At 41.4% G+C, this 20171-nt stretch overlaps 1 protein-coding gene and 1 long non-coding RNA gene across 2 annotated transcripts; one reads left to right on the top strand and one right to left on the bottom strand.

The window, feature by feature from the left end:
* The first annotated feature begins 3153 nt into the window (after positions 1–3153).
* Positions 3154–6504, top strand: LOC148723655 (uncharacterized). Its single transcript, XR_015991696.1, has 3 exons — positions 3154–5201; positions 5351–5545; positions 5632–6504. It is a non-coding gene; the product is annotated as an uncharacterized LOC148723655 (long non-coding RNA).
* Positions 6505–10183: 3679 nt separating this feature from the next.
* LOC148723654 (uncharacterized) lies at positions 10184–11252 on the bottom strand. Its single transcript, XM_088734475.1, has 2 exons — positions 11243–11252; positions 10184–10962 (listed from the first exon to the last, which is right to left on the bottom strand). Exons 1-2 carry the CDS (start codon positions 11250–11252, stop codon positions 10184–10186), a joined length of 789 nt encoding a protein of 262 aa, XP_088590601.1.
* Between the last annotated feature and the right edge of the window lie 8919 nt (positions 11253–20171).

Below are 20171 nucleotides of genomic sequence, written 5' to 3'. Positions count from 1 at the left end.
ATGGATTGTTGTCATCTTCATCAGTAGCACACATAGGAATAACATGATGGAAAAGATTACCATTCAGTTCATTTATAGTCACTCCACAACACAGCTTGTATGCCTCCAACTCTTTCACAAGATTCTCTAATGTTATGTTAACGACCGACCTTCTTTGTGTTAAGAACGTGTCCATGTAAGATGCAAGCAATATCAAAAGATTAGTCTACATGGTACCTTCCAGAATTTGATACTATTTTGTGTACATACTGATAAGTCCAAGTGAAAAGCCTACGAAATATTTTTTTTCAAAGTCCAAACACTTCACAAGATACAGTGGTTCGAGTGAAAGGACACCCAATTTGAAGTAAAATCATGGTAAATAAGTCCATGAAGTCTTAAACTTGCTCCGAGACTTTTGGGTACAGATATAATTAAGGATCTTAGCCAATTTCAAATGAATAGTATACTCATTCGAGTGAACTAAATTTGAAGAGGGCAGATAGTTTCGAAAGAAACTGTTTGGGGCTGCATCGGTGGGAGCAACGAAATAATTTGGACATATGAACAAAGTTGAAATGGTAAATTGGCCACCGTAACGATTACAAAAGCTGATGTTTCGAGCGTTAGCCCTTCGTCGGAGCGAATCGAATCGCCAGAGCAAATCGCTCTGACGAAGGGCTAATGCTCCAAACGTCAGCTTTTGTAATGGTTACGGTGGCCAATTTACCATTTCAACTTTATTGATATATCTAAATGTGAAGAGGATGCGATAACTATGTTCGAAAATATTAATGTTTAAAGAAAACCTTCAAAAATCGAGATTTTTCATGATTCGAATTTCTAATGAAAATCGCTTAAAATATCTCGGATGTGGCCATGTTTCTGCTCAAAATTACTCCATTTCCATAAAGTTTATTTGTTTAGGAGTAAATAGAGGTGATAAAATCTGTGTGAAATTATGTACGTATAGCTTGCTAAACAGATATCTTGTATTGGCATTTCGCTCATGACAACAGGCCAATGACAAATGGGGACTATGACCGTGATCTGTTGACATCTGGTTAAACATGCCACTGTTTCTGGTGAAGACATTCTGGGCATATTATATTTGAATGCACAATATTAGGTTTATAAAATGTACCTGATAAAATAAATGCAATTTAGGGTGCTAGTAAAGTACTTGCCAAGCCTGGTGTATGGGGGAAACTACTGGCCGGTCGCTGACTTTGTACACTCAACCATATGCAGCATTTTAGAATGATGGCTACGGCTGCAAACTGCTCAAACATTTTTCAGGACTCACACTGGCCACTTGTCTGGATGATCAGTCGTTTGAATAGATAAGATAAATTGCTTTACAGGGGTCTTTACACGACGGAAATCGATCTGCTAATAGTACCACAGAGCACCCAAGGTATCAGGGTATTATTATCAGAGGGTTACCCCCTTCTCCTCGTGCTTCTGAACCAGAAATGCTGATTAGATTTTATTGTTTTGTTTGGGCTGGGGAATATTATATCAACTTCTTTACATCTGGCTCATCCCAAACCCTTTCCAAACGTCGAGAACAAAAGCACTATTTTCTGGTCCGCTACCCATACACCTCTCCTTGATGTCACTTCCAATCCAGCCTTACCACGCCGCAGGCTTTTTTTAATGAAAAAGGGGGACCTCTGCACAAAAAGGCATATGAGTTGAAGGACCAGACTAAAGACAATCCCTTCCAGAAAACCCTGCATGCAAGAGTTTTCGATTCTGTAGCTTAAAGCGTGTTTATAGAGTTAGCTGATGTTTCACCCTCTCGAGGAGATTATACCGTCAAATCTCTCCTTCCAGTGGCTCTAGATCTTGGTTACCAATGTTGATATTGCTGGCCTACGGCAATTTTCCGGTTTTCCTTAAGGACATCTCCAGTCTATAAAAATTGGTTGCAATCTGCTGAGCTTTGAGGCACTCTTCTTTGTCAAACAAATGTTGGTTATTATCCTCCCGACATAGTGTGCGTATTCATCTTGAAGCATCAGGTGGGGCCACCTTGTGCCAAGTCTCTTCACCAACAAGAAATAGCTCGAGAAGGAAATTATTTACCTGTTCTGTAAACTTGTTGCACTTCCTTGCCTTGAGGGCCCAGCCACCAGATACACTGTTGGAGCTGTTGGTGGTAGAACTACTGGTGGTCTTTTGGGTCTCTGGTATTTTTGCTTTAAGAGAGGTGCATTTCGCCGCCCATTGCCATCTAATATGATCATACTGCATTTCCCGGTGAAGTTTGTTCTGGCGCTTGCCGAAGTCGAGATGGCTGACAAATTAGTGGTTAGAACGGTAGACATAAGCACACCCTTCCTCAGGACATGAAAACGAGGTGCTTGCAGTTTCTTTGCAGTTACGTTCCCCCACATCTTTCACTGATGGTGGATTTCTCGACAGAGAAGCTTGCTTTTTCAACGCACCTTTTGCGGTGTCTGGTGCGTGAAAAGGCTCCAAAACCTTTATACCCATCACCTGCTGCGTTGACAACATGAGAAGAGCCTTTTTCCGAGATCCTAGTCCCACATGAAATGCGTAAACAATTCATTTTGGTTTATCGCGTGTGCAAATAATTTATTTCACTGCTTAAGGCTCTTTAAATTATTTATTTGAAAAGTTTTCGGCTCCCCTTCCACCACCATTATTCACCCCAAACATTTGGGGTGAATAATGGACCGTCCCGTATAATAGTAGGGAAGAATTTCTGGTGCCCTACAAGACTAGAAATATGTACATCCGGCATTGTTTCGGTCATACTAATATTGGATGTAATCGCACGATGCAGGAACATTTTTCAATTACCGATAGTTTAATGGACATCAGTCCGCTTTTATTCCAACCAAGCCTTCCTAAAAAGTACATCGATGATGCTTTGCGCGCTTTGACACAGTCAATGTTCACGTGTTTTTAATCGGTTTATATCTATTTATCTGGTCTTATGCTTTTGTAATCAATTTAATGTTGCAGGTGCAGCTGTTAAAATGCCCACTTGTACCCTGACAGACATTTTTCTGAAGGGGGGAGAGACAAAAATTGTTTTGCATGCAAACAACTTATTTTTTTTTTTTTTTTTGCAGTAGCAAAAAATTTATTTGGGGGCTTGCATACAATCTATTTCGGTTTATTGCGCTTGCAAATGATTCATTTCAGTGTTCATGGTTCTGCAAACAATTGATTTGAAAACTTTCCATTCCCCACCCCACTTGCAAATAGAGTATAGTATAATTTCGACTGGCACTTGCTGCCAGGACTTTTCGAAATGAAAACTGTATATGATATGTTGCCTTATTGTTGCATAAAAGCCTAGCCTAAAACTAAATTTATTGGGATGACTACCAGTTTAGAAAGCACTAGTATTTCACAGTATTTTACCTTTTATCACTAGCTGTCTCCTCGGAGCAGCGCACAGTGTCGCTGTAATCAGATAAACATTTCCTACATATCCTTAGAAAACCAAAATAATAATACAGTGGAACCCCTCTAAACGGGACCGTCATTAAACCGGAATCCTCTTTATAGAGGACATTTTTTTCGGCCCCCAAATCATACATTTTCTCTATTTTTAAGCTCATAAACCGGAACCCCTCACTTCTGGAAACTGGACGTTCTCGCCTTGAGTACGCCTCTGAAATCTGGAGCCCAAAGTCAATTGCTATGATAAAAAGAATAGAAGAGGTGCAACGACGTGCGACTCGGCTTATGTTACCTGATTTTAGCTATAATGAATGCCTGAAACGTCTCAACCTGCTACCACTGGTGTACTGCAGAGAAGTCAAGGATCTTTGAAATTTTTATAAACTGAAGTGTGGGCATTTTAACTCTTCACGTAATTCGTATTTTGTTCAGATGAGAGATTAAGATCACATGCAAGTCATAAACTAAGAATTAATAGATACAGGACGGAACTTTTTAAGGGAACATTTTTTAATAGGATTCCATATCTATGGAACAATCTGCCTGATGCATCGAGGACGGCCAGCTGTAGTGTTTCCTCTTTTAAGAGACTATGCACTTTTTTTTAATAACGATAGGGTTTTCGACCCTGAGCACCCCTGTGCCACCTGGGCTAAACCAGCTCTTAGTTAGTAAGGTTGTTAGTTAGCTAGTTAGATTACCCAGTTAGGTAGTTAGAAACTAGCTAGTTACATACCTTGATTAACTTTTTATATATCCGTATATTTTCTTGATAATGGGTTGACTAGCACGTGTGGTTCGCCAGTTCCCCTCTAGTCTTAGCCACTGCCTTGTTATGTAATCCAATTTGTTATTATTGTGTTCTTTTGTTTTTTTCCCATGTAATTGCAGTGAAGTGGAATAAATAAATAAATAAATAATCACACACTGACAAAGAAATTGACCTTGTTAAACCAGACGTGAAAGTTTTAAGCTTGCTGCCAAAATCAAATCACACATTTTTTAAAATGATTAAAACTAAAATCGTAATCATGCAGCTGTGAAATCCCAATCAGAAGTGAGAACACGCATCAGCTAATTACTCATTGTTCTATCAATACGAAAGCAAAAAATCTAAAGTCCAGAATCGTGCCGCTGTTGTTGAGTTGAATGAGTGACAACAATAGGGGTCAGGTTAAGAGACTGTCATGTTGCGGGTGAAATCACTTGCGAAACAAATGAAGGAACAAACATCACTATGTTTGAGAGATCAGCGAAATGCCAACTAATCGAGTTATCATTAGAGAAGAGAATTGAGTTGATCAAGTGCTCGTGTACCATGTGCTGGTACTTACAGTCAGACAGTACATTATGTTGCTTAAAATTGCCCTGTGGGTAAAACCTGTGTACACCGGACACCCCTCTAAACCGGACATCTCCTCCGGTGCCAAGGGTGTCTGGTTTTGAGGGGTTCCACTGTACTATTTTAACTTGGAAGCATGACAAAACTTATATTTTATCTCAGGGTGTGTTTATTTTAAAAAGTAGCTGGTAATCCCTCATAGCATTATTACAATGAGTTACATTTGAGTAGGTAGCTACACTCCACGTTTATGTTGTTATTGTATTTTCACAGAACAATACTGGCTGCCCTACCCTTTAATTACAATATAAAAAGGGGAAGAAAAGTAGATGAAGTTGGAAATCCTATTTTCCGAGTGACATTCCCCAAGTTTAAGGATGGAGAGGCCACAGTGAGAGAAGCAAAGGTTTCAGCAAACTATGGAAAGAACAAGAAAGTACTATGAAAATTCTTTAAAAAGTGCACCATAGCCATGTGTTATGGAATGTGTCTAGATCCTTCCATCTCACCAATAACAATGCAAAAAGTCGATGCTGTTCCAAGATATATGAAACATTTTAAGCGAGGTATTTTGTTATTATCCAGATTATGTTGCTGACATCTATGACATTCTTACCAAGACAACCAGGGCAGAGCTGAAATTGTTGGAGGAGGAACTGAAAGGGGAGGTTCCAGATCCTATAAACACCATTTCGGATAGAGAAAGCAGGGAAGGCGCCTTGTCAAAATACCAGACAAGAAAAGAGAAAACAACGGTTCTTTGCCCTCCAACCTGCCCAGGTAAGCACATGAATTATTAAATGGCATTCGACCCTTGAGTAGTTATCTAAAATAGTTTGCCTTAGAATGTATGGTTTAAATTTCAGACGATGAAATTCAGATGACATCAGATAATTAAGGGAGACAAACTCGACAGACATCTAACAGTGGCAGACGACCTCCTCACTGCTCTAAATGTGGCAAAAGAAGACTTGGTCACAAAATAGGGCAATGTGACATGACCGAGGACGAATGATCAAATTGTGGAAATTCAAGCCAAGTGAAAAGAAAGAAATGATTAATTAAAACTAATTAAATTGAGGATGAACTACATTGAATTTGTATTATTTGTGTTCCTGAAAATTGGAGCAACATCACAATTCCCAGCCACTAAAGTTGAGTTTACTGAATGCTAGAAGTACAGGGCTTCACAGAGTGGGCAATTTTGTCATTGAACAACAAGCGAGTAAGTGGCTGAGAATTGTGAAGTATAGCTCATAGAATAGACCTTTTTCCAAAATGGCCGTCAACTGGTATAAGCTGGGCGAGTGGCACCAAAACGAGGTCATAAGGGCCAAGTTTGCTTGTCCTGTAAACAAAATGCTTGCAGACAAGTATTCAAGCAACTACTGCAGGTCCTTATTGGCCCCAATGACACATGACACTCTTCAAGAGCAAAATGTGGATTTATTATTCATTTTCTTCATCTTCGAATCCACGGTAATGGCCATTTTCACTCGGAAATTGTTTCCTGATTTTATTGTAGGCACAACAGGGCAAGGGGTATCGCCTGGAACTACCAATATAACTCCACAGCAGTCTTGTAAATTGGCAATAGGCCACAGACCTCAGGAATCTAGTGAGGGAAATAACATCACTGTTCATTCAAGGAAGGATTGGATGGAGATAAATAAATACTCCTTTTAAAAATAAGCAGTGGGGCCAATAAAGCCATTTAGAAAATAAAAAATGTGAATCTATGAGATCAATCCAAGGCGATAAGCTTAGATGTATCAATTATTCAATGCTTTGTAGGGTTCGATCGTTCCGATACAAAGTCAACAATACCCCCAACTTACTCATCATCACTTTTGTTGCTTTACCCACGAACAGTTGTGTACGACTTTCCAGCTCGTGTTTTTAGGCCCAGAGCAGCCACTTCCAATACGTGGCGGTTTAAGCAGACGCTTTCAAACCCTGGATGGAGGGTTATGCAAACGTTCAAGTCTCCAATGGCTTCTTCCATGAACTCTTCGCAGCGATCTATCTCTTTACAGCAAATGCACTCCGCTTTTGTCAGAAGGCTGACAGAGCAGTTTGAGCACAAACACCTGCAAAATAATGTGAAGAATTTGTCAAAAGAAAAAAAAACACGTCTGTATAAAATCATTACTTGTCTGACCGCTTTAATAAAACTATCGCCTAAAATCAGGACTTCAGTTAATCACATAGCAACGATTTTATGACGGGTATTTTAAATTGGAAAATAAAAATATAAATCTACATTCCATGATAATACCATACCATTCATTCGTTGGCACCTCTCCCGAATATCTTCGCTGAAACTGTTTCTCCTCTTCTTCTTCGCGGTGAACTCTTTCGTTGTAGACCGTGGCTTCTTCCTCGGTGGCAAGTGATTTGTAACTGTCGTCGTACGGCGCAAATTCAGAAAATTCCCCAATCACTTCGTCAACTATAAAACTTTCTTGATCACTTTCAGATGTACAGGAAGAGGAATCCGATGGAGATGACATCTTAAACGTCTTATAAACGGCTCTAAACACAAGCTTTTCCCAAATGCGAATATTTTGGTTGATGTTTCTACGTAACAGTGGATAAATCACGTGGTCAAACGGAAGACTGCTTTAAGAGATCTCGCGGGCTATTGTTTTGCGAACTTTGTAATGGCGGACAGTATCTACGCACTTTTCAGTGGGAAATTTCCAGCCCCCGTACGCAAGTATCATTCCAGTTTTTCGCTATTTGTATAATTTTGAACATATAGAAAAGATTTAAGTTGAAAAAACCCGGAAAAAAAAAACAAAAATTTTCGTCGTAGTAGTACTTTAAGCATGAGGTTGTTACTGAGTGGCATCATGAAGAGAATAGTCATCTCACTAGGCTGATACTTCCAGGATATGCATCTGATACTTCCAGGATATGCATCTGTACAATGGATTAGAAAACCAGCTGGCACTGTCCATACACAAATCTTTCCTGTCGTATGGTTCTTGTAGGTCGAGAATGTAATATTGTTCAAATCGTAATTCTCAGACTGAGAAATCCAAAGTTCTGTTGCATCACCAATGACTGCAGTATCACTGTACCCTGCCTCCACAAAGTCTTTTGGCATATATTTTTCTACAAATCCAGGAAGTGGAGTCATCTCAATGGATTCAAAAATACTACCCAGAAACACACCAGCCAACAAAGATCCTGGACATTGTTGATGAACTGGTGGCAGTCATCCAAGCCATCACCACAAGGTGCAGTGCATATCTGCAAATTGTTAAAAAACACATGAGCTCTGTTTTCATGTCTAGTTTCCTGAGATGTGACGAATTTTCACTGTCTTTGCAGTCTGGATAAATGATTGTCTCCAGGAAAGGTTCTACACATTCAAAAAGACAATCAAATTCAGTTTTTGTTAAACCAGTCATTAAAAAAATTCTGGGGGAGTTGCTTGAACGATTCATAGTTGAACTCTTTCATTTCCATTGCCAATTTCATTGCAGCAAGCTGCGTTGATAATACTGTGAATTAAAACTCAGTTCTGTATGAAGTTTTGTGAACTCCTGTTGCAAACTGTCAATATGGCTCCTTTTGTCGTCCAGCTCTTTCGTCAGCTTTTCAACTTGACATTTTAAAGCAGCATTTTCCTCATGAAGTTTCTCCAATGAAATTCGTCTTTTTTTGACTGGAGGCGGAGGAAGTGGCGCCCTCCTTGTAGGAGCTTTTCTAGGAGTACAGTTCACATTGGACAACGTAGAAGACAGCAATCTCCTTGCACAATAAAGTTCTTGTTTCAGCTCGACAGTTGGATATTTAGAGTACTCTTTTGCTATTTTTTTCAGCATACCCTTGTGTACAAATTACGTGTGGTAATTGATCTTTAGATTTTCTTCCTGTGCTCCAGTGGGCGCTGCAAATTACATGTTTCTGTGAGTTTACATTCTCTTTATAAGAACTTTTTCATAGCCGTTTCGCAGTTCAGGGTTGGACCATAACGTGTAATAAGTAACACCTTTTGTGCGGAAATTGTTTTTGCATAAAGCACTCGCACAGTTCCAATGCCATCCAGTGTTCTTTCTGTTGGGGATAGCACAAAACTTTGACACGTTATCCGTAATATTCCTTCAATTTTCAACCATCACAATTGATAGTATGAACAAGTCATGAGAAATCGGTTACAAGACGGTGAAAACTGAGAAAAAAAACAAACAAAAGGATGAATAAACAAATGAATACCTAAAAACAAGCGTTAATCGAAATCCTACTTACGTTTGGTGTGAACCAAACGATAAAAGGAAGAGTTTACAACCACTAGAGCTCGTCGATAAGAACACGTGTCAGAAGCTACAGTCCAAAAACATGTGACCAAACTGTACTTTGTGTATATGTACCGAAATGTAACGCAACAAGAAAAACAAGAACGTCACGGACTAAGTTTAACTAAACATTCTGCCCGCCTTGGGACGACTCGGTTGGATGATCGCCCAAAACTCCTGGTTCAGCTCAAGTTTAGGTCTTCTTAAAATCATTTTCCAGTAGGCACAGCTTCTGAATCGGGTGCATGAACACGGAGTCTTTCGATTTGACTTTCGCTGTGTGTACCATTCCATCGGCCCCAGGGTAGATCTCCAAGCCTCCAATGCCCTCTTGGTGCGTTTTCATCAACCAGTAGGACCAGAGCATTTGGTTTTAAATTGGGCAGGGCTTTTCGCCATTTTCCTCGAATTTGCAGGGTTGGCAGGTATTCCCATAGCCATGGCTTCCAAAACAGGTCTGCCAGGAATTGGAATTGCTTCCATTTCCCCCGGTAGTTATCAGCCCTTTCGAACGCGCTTGGAGGTAGGCAGGAAAATGGGCAGGAGTGAGCGGCTACAAGTCGTTTGGGTCATCTGAGTTGGCAGTGAGTGCTTGGCGATTCAGCACTCGTTCGACTTCCGTGAAAAGAGAGTTTCAAGAACGGTCTTGGCACTGCGCACCATCCGCTCCCAGATCCCCGACATGCTAGAGGCGGTAGGGGACTGAAAGACCCATTTGCAACCTCTCTGCAGCAATTCCCGATCAATCTGTTGTTGGTTCCACGACTTAAGCGCTTCTCTGAGTTCCCTTTCAGCTTCGACGAAATTTGAGCCTTGGTCACATCTTAGTTCAAGCACTTCACCGCGACTGTTAATGAATCTTCGTAGACACAGTAGGAAGTTGTCAGTACTCATCGACTGAACCAATTAGGTGGACCGCACGAGTATTTAAGCAGGTAAACAGACAGCACCGGCATCTAGCTGTTCCTCTTCTGTGCTTTACATATAGGGGTCCAAATAGGTCCATGCCTGAGTACGAAAATGGAGGTTGATAGGCCATCATGCGACTTTTCGGGAGAGGAGCCATTTGCTGAGTCATCAGCTTCGCTTTTAACCTCTTGCACAGGATACATCATGCAAGGATGGATTGAGCCAAAACTCTAATCTGAGGGATCCAATACTTTTCGCGTATCTTTGCTATCAGGTACTCGCGGCCAAGGTGGCCGATCGATTCATGGATATGGCGGACAGTCATGGCAGTTACTGGGTGATTTCGCAGCAGAATCACCTGGTTCCTAGCAGCGTCAGCGACTGGCGGTGATGTTACGCGCCCTTTGACTCTCAGGATACCGTGGTCATCAAGCACTGGATTCAGGGTAACAATGTTACTGGATGACTTAACTTCACCTCTGGCCTTCAGGTCTTTAACTTCTTGGGAATAAGCTGAATGTTGGACAAGTCTTGCGATGACTACGGCAGCAGTATTATAGTCCTCTATGGCAAGGTGGCCCTTCTGAACAGTCTCCCGATTGCAAAGGAAGTGAATGAAGCGAATAAGCCAAGCCACTTGACGTCTGAGTCGATTCCAATTCCAATCGATGATACACTGGGATATAACAGTTAAACAATTCCCAGAAAGCGGTTCTGGTTGTTTAGTACGGAGATCGGTGCTTATGTCAGTAAGGTTAGCATGGATGACCTTTTTCAGCTCCAATACTTCATCTGGAATCTCCTTAAGCTCTTCATTGGGCCAGACAGATTCTGACTGGCAGAGGAATTCCGGCCCTCGTAACCAACGGTGATTTGAGCTCAGCTGTGATGGGCTCAGCCCACGTGAGACATCATCAGCTGGATTTAAGGTACCCGGCACATGATTCCAGTCATCGGGTTTTGAGTTTTCTCTGATTTCTTCTACGCGATTGGCGACATAGGTTTGGAATCAGCGCTTCTCATTTCTTAAGTAGTGGAGCACTATTTCACTGTCAGTCCAGTACTTGGTTTCTCAAATGCACAGATCTAACTCTTCTCTTAGCATCTTATTTAGGCATGTAGCCAGGACAGCTGCTTGTAGTTCAAGTCTTGGGATGCTCGTGAACTTAACTCGTTGGTGACTGCCCTAAAAATGACCATTTTTGACCCCTTTTAGTTATGATAGGCTAGCTCCAGTTACATTCAACCAATTTTGTCCTACTATATGTCATTTTAAAGCTAAATAAATGGACTTCAAGACAGTGTTGTTAATTGTTCATTATTACTTTTAATTAATTAATTTATGGTAATTTATGCAAATATTTTTGTCACGCAACACAAATTTTTGGAGTAAATACTCAATAACTTTCTTCCTTTATATCACATTAAAAACTGTTAAAAGAAAAGTTTTTCCCTATTATATAATGCATCTTTCCTGAAAATTTGATTGAAATTGAATAAGAATTTAAAAAGTTATGGTTACATCTTTCGGGTGCCCTCTTGAGGCCTTTTTTGGGTTAACTATATACATAAGCATGTGACTTATACAAGTGCATATTGAGCATTCAAATTAAACAAAAATTAAAAATCACTCATTCAAAATGATTTCCATGCAAAAATGACAGCCATTAACAAAATAATAAATCTGCATGCATCACAGCCGGACACGCAAACCCCTAAAAACCACCTGGTGGAAAACGGGGATCGTGTAACCCCAACCAGTGCTATGACGCTACCTTTGGGGTCACAAGGGGCCTTAACCTAACGAAAATACAGTTAAATCAAACAGAAATGTCATAATAAAGTCAATGATTGAGATGATAGTTCCTGCTGTGCCATATTTCAAAGCAGTTTTTATCTGGTAAGCAGTGCAGAAAAACTTGGCATTGAGGTGCATCACAGTAAGACTTGACTTTCAGCTCCTTCTTTGTAGCTGCATAGCAAACTTTGCAGTTTCTCTTTTTGTCAGAAAACTTTATAATGTGAGCTGTTTCATACTCTCCAGGATCCCTTTTTGGGGGTTTGAACACTGGAGGAGGACCATATTCTTCCAAGCCTGCTAGCTGTCTCACAAGTTCCTCACGATACTCAGCAATTGCGAATTTTTTAGGGCGCTTGAGTGCTTCTTCATCAGGGTGTTCTGCTCGATGAAGTTGAAACAAGATAAAACTGTTGACAATAGCTATGTCAATCATGTGGAAAAATAATGTCTTCCACCACCTCATACACTTTCTTAGAGCACAGTTCTTTGCAAGAATTTGATCAGACCGATCTACTGCATTCATGTAGTTATTATACTGGTCAATTGCCTTAGGCTGCTTTACATCAAGTTCTCTCCAAACATTGCCTACTTTTTCTTTTCTAGAAACCATTACAAAATCATTTGCATTTGCAATTGAAGTCAGAATTGTTACTGGTCGGTTGTCCTTCCATTGTTGAGCCAGGCAAACTCCATCTCTCACCCATCTCATGCTTCCCCTGTCTTTACGTCGTGCCCATTCCTGTCCTTTTTTCATTGACTCAGGAAAGCCCCTTCTGTTTTCAGCAGCTGTACCTGTGGCTGGAATCAAAACTCGAAACAAATCTTTTACAAGCTTTACAGATGTATAAAAGTTGTCAAAGTATAAATGATATCCCTGGTTCATCAAAGGGGTGACAAGTCTCATAACCACATCATATCCTAACCCATTTTCGCTTACCTCATGTCCTGCATGTCTCCCAATGTACACATCAAAGTCACAGGTGTAACTATTCAAACTATCTGCCAACACCCACAGCTTTATTCCCCACTTCGTTGGTTTATTTTTTATGTACTGACGAATTCCAGACCGATGTTTTGATTTCACCATTCTCTCGTCAACAGCAACACGTTGAAAGGGTTGGTACAAAGCTTTACATTTATCCTTGAAAAATTCCAAGAAGCTACTAACCTTTCTTAATTTGTCTTCCTCATCTTCATCATCGGGGTCAACAATATGGAGCATTGCCATCAGAGCCTTGAATCGGTCTCGTGACATTATACTTCGTGCCCACAACCCATGGTACAAAGTCTTTGTGCTCCAATACCGATGGAATGAACTAACAGTTACCAGGCCACAATACAAAATAAGGGCAATCAATTTTTCTATTTCTTGAGGAGAAGTTTCAATCCAGACACCATCCTTGTCACCATAGTAGGATTTGTTACCAATAGCCCCCCACGCATAGCTATTTGTATGGGTGCTGATGTTTCTAACAAGCTCTGCTGTGAAGAAAAGCTTGAAAAAATCAACAGCCCTGGTCATTGCACCTCTTAGAACTGGCAAATTCAGATGCAATCCAGGTTGCCGTCTGGGGTTAAAAGGCGGGATCTGGTTTGGTGTATCAGGATCATCATAACTTTTTTCCCTAGGAGCAGCTGCAGCTCCTCCAGGAGGGGGCGGTGGGAGGGCACCCCTACCTCTACCCCTACCCCTACCCCTACCCCTACCTCTTCCTGGCCTCTGTCGGCGTTGTCCCCTACCTCTTGCTCTTCCTCTTGGTCTTGCTGGTTGCTCTGGAGGAGGATCAGGATTACTTACCTCATCTTCAGACTGCTCATTGAAGTCATTCCCAGAAATTTCAACATTGTCAGTTGAATCCGAGATGCTGCAAAAATATAGAAATATATTTATCTTCTGAATTTTTATAAACTTGATCAAGGCAAAAACTGCATTACCAGCATAAACTGGATTCTGTTTATTTGAATGAACCAGTTCTAAACTAATTCTGAAGGGCTCAAGAAACAAAAAACTTTCACTTCACATGTTGTCATGTTATCTGATCAAAGGTCACGGAAAGGTAAGATTTCCCTGATGATAAATAAATCTAATAAAAGCTGACTTTCTCAAGACCATTTTATACAGGGTATTTTGCCTAAGTATTCAATAAAACAGTTGTTTGTATACTACTTCCAGCAAAGTAAAAGCCTGGAATTCAATGAATAACTCATGCAGAAAATTTCCCGCTATTTATGCAACACACTGTGTTCATTGTTATAATATTGCAAATGAAACGAGTACAAAGAATGTTTAGTGTAAATAAAACATCCTCACTCCATAAAAATCGCTTACAAAAGGGTTCTCAAAAAAGAAAAGGTAAGATATACATTATATTACAGCAAAAGAAGGGAAAATAATGGCCAAATAACCAAGAAATATCTTTTTGAGTATTTTCTCGCAAACACATGTTTGGCATCTCGCATTACACATTGCGGGAAAGAAATCATCTGATTCAATGGTAGTAAAAAATGTTAGAAAAAATGGTTAAAACAGCGTAAAATCCTTCTATTTCTTTACTTCTACTTTAGAAAAAGTCATGGAAATGTATTTTTCATGTAAAGAGGGCGAAAGAAAGTACAAAATGGGCAAAATAGTGACTAAATTCCAACACGCGTGCATTTCATCATGTTGTTTACACAATCCCTTACCTCAACTCTTCCTCTGAATCACTGTTTCCTTCGATTTCTTGGTTTAATTCGTACTCTTCTCCGCTGGAAATTCCCCCAGTCTGACTATCAATATCACTTTCAGGGTCACTATCGCCTCGAGCACAAATTTCAGCTACTTCTTCAGCCGTGAAACACACACGCGGTCGCTTGCTTGAAGACGCCATTTTGAAAATGCCCTTTCGTGTCACGCCACTTTTCCTCAAGGTGAATTTCGACTAACCAATCAGGTATATGGGTGGCAAAATGCTTTTCATTTGATTGGCTACATTCACTGACTATTTTTAGCGAAAAATTGGTTAGGTAACGCAAAAAACCATTGTTCTAGAGACGAAAACGTCATCGTTCCTCGGGTTTCGATATTTACGAGGTCCGTCACCAAAGGGTTAATAGGAGCATTTCTTGCCTTGCCCATCACGAATGAACAGTGGACGGGGTCATCAGGATCCTGAATTCTTAAGTATGCAGCTGCTCCATACCCAACTTCCGAAACATCGGAGAAGATGTGTAGCTGTAGTTTACTCCTCAGCACATCAAATCTGGGGGAAAAGTAACAACGCGGGATGTGCAATTCTGACAAGGACTGCAGCTGTCTTTTCCAGGATCTCCATCTACTTACGAAGTTTTCATTTAGTGGTCGATCCCAAACTAGCTTAGCCTTCCATGCATCTTGTATCAGCGCTCTTGCCGTGAGGGCTACAGGTGCAGCAAAGTCTAGGGGGTCATACAGAGAACAGATAGAGGATAGGATCCCACGCTTTGTCTCGGGGCGAGTTACAGTTTTAATTTCAAAACCTAGCTGATCTGTCTCAACATTGGTAATTCATCCAGGTCAAGATTCAGTTCTGGTTTGGCTCTTCTTTCAGCAGGTATTTTGGAGAAGGAGTCTTTGCTATTTGACATGACTTTTGTCAAGTGAAATCCACCACTTCCTAACATTTCTGCCAAGCGGGATGCTGCTCTGGCTGCCAAGTTCTCGTCTTTGAATGACGGTAAGGCATCATCGACATAAAAATTCTTCTCAACAATGGCAGTGTCTCCTTATCAAACCTTTCAGCATTGTCAGCAGCTGTTCTCCTCAAGACAAAGTTTGCAACGCAAGGAGAGGAAGTAGCACCGAATATGTGCACTTCCATGACATAGACGTCTGGGGGCTGCCCGTAATAATCAGTCCATCGTAAGAAACGTAGAGCATCTTGGTCTTGTTTACCGCATCCTTACTTGGTGGGAACATAGCTTCCACATCAGCAGCCAGCCCAACCTCTCCTTGCTGAAGGTGCAGCAGCACCCCAATGAGACCGGTGGTCATGTCTGGGCCTTGGATGAGCTTCTTGTATAGGGATGTGCCCTGAAACTCAGCTGCGGCATCGAAAACGATGCGAAGCTTTCCAGGTTTGTTGAGATTGATTACTGGGTGATGAGGCAGGTACCAGGTGTATGAAGTCTCCATAGCTGCTTGTTCACGAGATAGTTTTCGGGTGTAGCCTTTAGAGATATACTCATCCATGACCTCGTGGTACTTGGCAGCAAGCTCCCAATTTTCAGGTTTTGTGAGGTGTCGCTTAAGGAGTTCAGTCTCCTTTTGGCTAGGGTGTAGTTGTTTGGCAGCCGTGGCTCATCTTCCCTCCACAAAAGGCCAACTTCGTAATGCCCATTTATGAATGTGGTGGTATCCTCTAGAATCTTCAAAGCTCGCTTATCTTCAATGGACAGTGGTTTGTCGCCTGTCCTCATTGCTCCGTAGTCTTCGATCTTCCAGAAACGTTCAATGGGGCCGACTGACAGAAAGTTAACAGACGCTTGCTTTCTCCTGCTACTGTTTAGGGGCCCTGTGATACTCCAATCCAGTGGAGATCGACAACCATGGAGGCCATTTTCGTCTGGTGGGAACCTGACTTCATTTTGCAAGTGTGCTGCGGGTAAAATATTTCCCGCAATTATTGATACTCGTTTCATGTCAACCTCTGGAAAGGTCAGACCTTGCAAGTGGGGATAGTCCTTAAAATCCACTTTCTCTGGCAAAACTTGTTCCGACTGATTGAGATCTGGGAGGACATAGGCTTCATTGACATCTATATCACGGCCACACCCTTCCACAGGACTTAGGGTGAATGACACACATTTACTTTCTATTAGTTCCTCTTTGTTCCTTATCGTCTTGATACTAATTTTTTCTAAAGGTCCCTCCAGATTAAGCTGATCAGCAAGTTCACTATCAATGAGAGTGTCAGTACAGCCATTGTCCAAAAACGCATTGGTAGAAAGGGAAGCACCATTCTCTGTGGTGACAGTTACTGGTAGGACGTTTAGCAAGACTTGAGCCCTTTCGGTGCTTATGTTATTTGAACTTACTGAGGACTGATGTTTGTTGCCCGCTGGAGGTTCTATTTCTTGTCTTGAACCCTGTGGTTGGAGGGGGGGTGTAGCAACAGGAGGCACTTGTTGGTTGGCATTATTATTAGCAACATCTCCTTTCTGATCTCTTGTCCTGAAGCGACGGCCACTGTCATTCTCCTTATGCAGTAATGTTAGATGATGACCAGTGCACTTGGTACAAGCTGGGGGCTCTGGGCAGGCGGAACCGCTGTGATTAGGTTTGGGACAGCCGCAATTAAAGCAAAATCCATACGATGCTGTGCACTGACGCCTCACAGCCATACGATTGCACTGCGAAATGATCGGGCAGTGCTGCAAATGATGAGATCCAGACTTACAGATGGAGCAGGTGGCTAAGGGTCTTTTTCTGAATTGATTCTCGACTTGTGTGGATGAGATTGTGGTATTCTTTGCTGGCAGCAGTAGTGTCCCTTTGCTTCTCAGGGCATTCCTGTTTTCCTCTTTGTTTTCTCGTCTTTGATGCTGGGATCCAAATACCGGGTCATTTCAGATTGAGGCCTGCCTTTTGACGAAATGCAGGCCTGAGACACCTGGATTGGTTGACCAAAATGCTCCTCTAAAGTCTTCATGAGATCGTCATAGGAGCAGCCTTGGTTTCTTTGGATTACTTTGAGTGCTTCACCTTTCAAGAATTTTGGTAAGTACTCAACTCTTTGGGCGTCATTTTGCAGCTCACTTTCAAGATGTGTGCGGGTCTGCTCCTAAAGAAGGGAAATTCAGGTGGATTACCACTAAATTGAGTCGGGACAGTACCATTTAGGAGCTGCACCTTCCACATAGCTGCTACATGATCTTGAGGGGTATTCTTCTCTTGTTTAGTAACTGGAACAGCCTTAGGCTTGCACTCAAAGGAGTTTAGGTCTTCATGGCAAGAGAGACGGGAGTTGGTAACTGGTAGCTGGTCTTCCTTATTTTCGCGCATGGGGGAAACATGTACTGGTACCTTGTCGAAGGGGGTGGAGTAATCTACTGGTGCAACATCTGGCATTGTCTTACATGGCCTCTTAGAGATGTCCAGCCTACTTGGCTCCGACTCTTCAAGAGCAGGTTTACGGTCGTGTTGGAATGGAAGATTATCAGTCCCATAATTTGGAGGAACCTCATTATTGGCGCCCAGTAGACCAGTTCCTTCATCGTAATCCCTTTCAATTTTTTAATCTAGCTCTGCTAAAGTTTCCTCATCCTCTAAACGCCTCAGTTCAGTTTTTGAATTTTGTCTGGCTAACTCGGCCTCCTCTTCAGCTCTTCGCTTCGCGAGCTCCAGCTTCTTCTTGGCTAACAGAGCTGTACGTAACTTTTCCTTTCTAGATGATGAAGAGGCCTTTGAAGACACAGAACTCCAGTGTGTTTTTCCACTCTTTATAGAGATTTCATCAGCATTGTCATTGTTTCATTGAGGGACTCGAATCCTGCTCCTACTTTGTGAAGACGTTTCCTTTCATTAATTCCTGGAACGTACTTTGCATGAATAGCTTTGAAGGAATTCCAGGCAAGGGTTAAACTCTTTACCATTTTCTGGGCGGATGAGGGGTCCCAATTTGTGTAAAGACAAGTACGCAGTTGTTGCGTTTCGGCAGCGACATATGTAGCAACTTTGTTCCACGAGTTCGCCAGTCGATGTTGTTCACTTATACCCTTTTGTCGCAAAACTTCACTGAAATCGATTTGTGTATTTGGCAGGGGGTCCTGGTGTAGCGAGTATCCAAATGCTTCTAGTGCTGATGGTGGGTTAAGATCAGCAGACGGCAGTGAAAAGGCTGTGACTCCAGTGTCCAGGGGAAAATCTTGTTTGGCTTTAACTGACAGGCTCATTCCAGGGTCCATTTGATTTATCTCCAAACCTGAATCAACTTGGTCTATTCCTCGATCCACAATCCTGTGATCCACTCCACCTATACCATCAATTGCACTCGAAGCGATCATTCCTCAATAGATTCAGGTAGAGGGATTGTCTTCAACAAATTACTCTTGGTAGGACAAAAAATTTTTTCACCATGTTGGGGATAGCACAAAACTTCGACGCATTATCCGTAATATTCCTTTAATTTTCGACCATCACAATTGATAGTATGAACATGTCACGAGAAATTGGTTATAAGACGGTGAAAACTGAGAAAGAAAACAAACAAAAGGACGAATAAACAAATGGATACCTAAAAACAAGAGTTTACAGCCGCTAGAGCTCGTCCATAAGAACACGTGTGAGAAGCTACAGTCCAAAACGTGACCAAACTGTACTTCGTGTATATGTACCGAAACGTAACGCAACAAGAAAAACAAGAACAAAGGTAAAATGTCACGGACTAAGTTTAACTAAACACTTCCTGTCCGCCATTATCAATATGGCGGCACTTTCGTCTAGCAAACAAGGAAACTCGATTCCAGTTCCCCAACGTATGAAATCTGGCAATGGCTGCGATTCTTTTTTTGGGCGTAGTTACTAACCCCTTGTAAAATCTCCTGTTGCAAGACAAATATGGCGGTGAATGGACTTGGACTTGCAACTTGTACTCCCAAATAGCTGGGCTAATGCTGGGAGATATAGAATAACTAATTTGTAGTGCTAATAATCTACGATAAATATGTGAAGTCTAAAAGAAACAATAAATGTAATTAGTTCAAAATCTTTTTCAGGTGGTTCGGGGTCTTCATGTTCTGAATGTCCCATATGGCTAATGATTTAAAAGATGTAATGTTCTTAGCGTGGACTGTTTGAGTTGACAGTTTATTCCATACTCGAACAGTTTGTATAAACGGAGAATAACTGTGCACCAAAATACTTGTGTGGGGCTGGAGCATGGCATGTTGGATCCTTGGTCAAGGAGCTGGTTGGATAGAAAATGGGAATTCAAGATCTATGGGATTATTTTTGATTTTATAAAAAAGAGTCACTTGGGCCAGATAAATATAGGTCGTTGTAGTGTTGTTTCCAGCTATGGCCAGTTTACACAGTGGCTTCTTCCCGTGGAAGATTTCAGTAATCGTGGGGTTTTACAGTTACTTCAGTGGTGAGCAATCGGCAATCATTTATCGCCCGTTTTTACAAATGTACTTTGGGAGAGGACGTGGCAGATGAGGTAAGCTACTTTTAACATATTAGCAATTAACTTACTGGTTTGTCCTTTTTTTCCCACGAACTGTGGATATTTCAAATAAAAATATGATCCATTTTTAACCTTGTGTGCCCTTTTGGAAAACTTACAACTCACACCATACTCACTTCCCCCTCGATTTTCTCGCACATGGAAGACGAAAAAGAATTTTTGTGGTGGTGGTTGTGGGGCACGAG

This window comes from Stylophora pistillata, chromosome 9, assembly GCF_964205215.1.
Source record: "Stylophora pistillata chromosome 9, jaStyPist1.2, whole genome shotgun sequence".
NCBI classification, from domain to species: domain Eukaryota; kingdom Metazoa; phylum Cnidaria; class Anthozoa; order Scleractinia; family Pocilloporidae; genus Stylophora; species Stylophora pistillata.
Note: the sequence above shows the minus strand (reverse complement) of the source record. Positions and strands in the feature narration are given on the sequence as shown.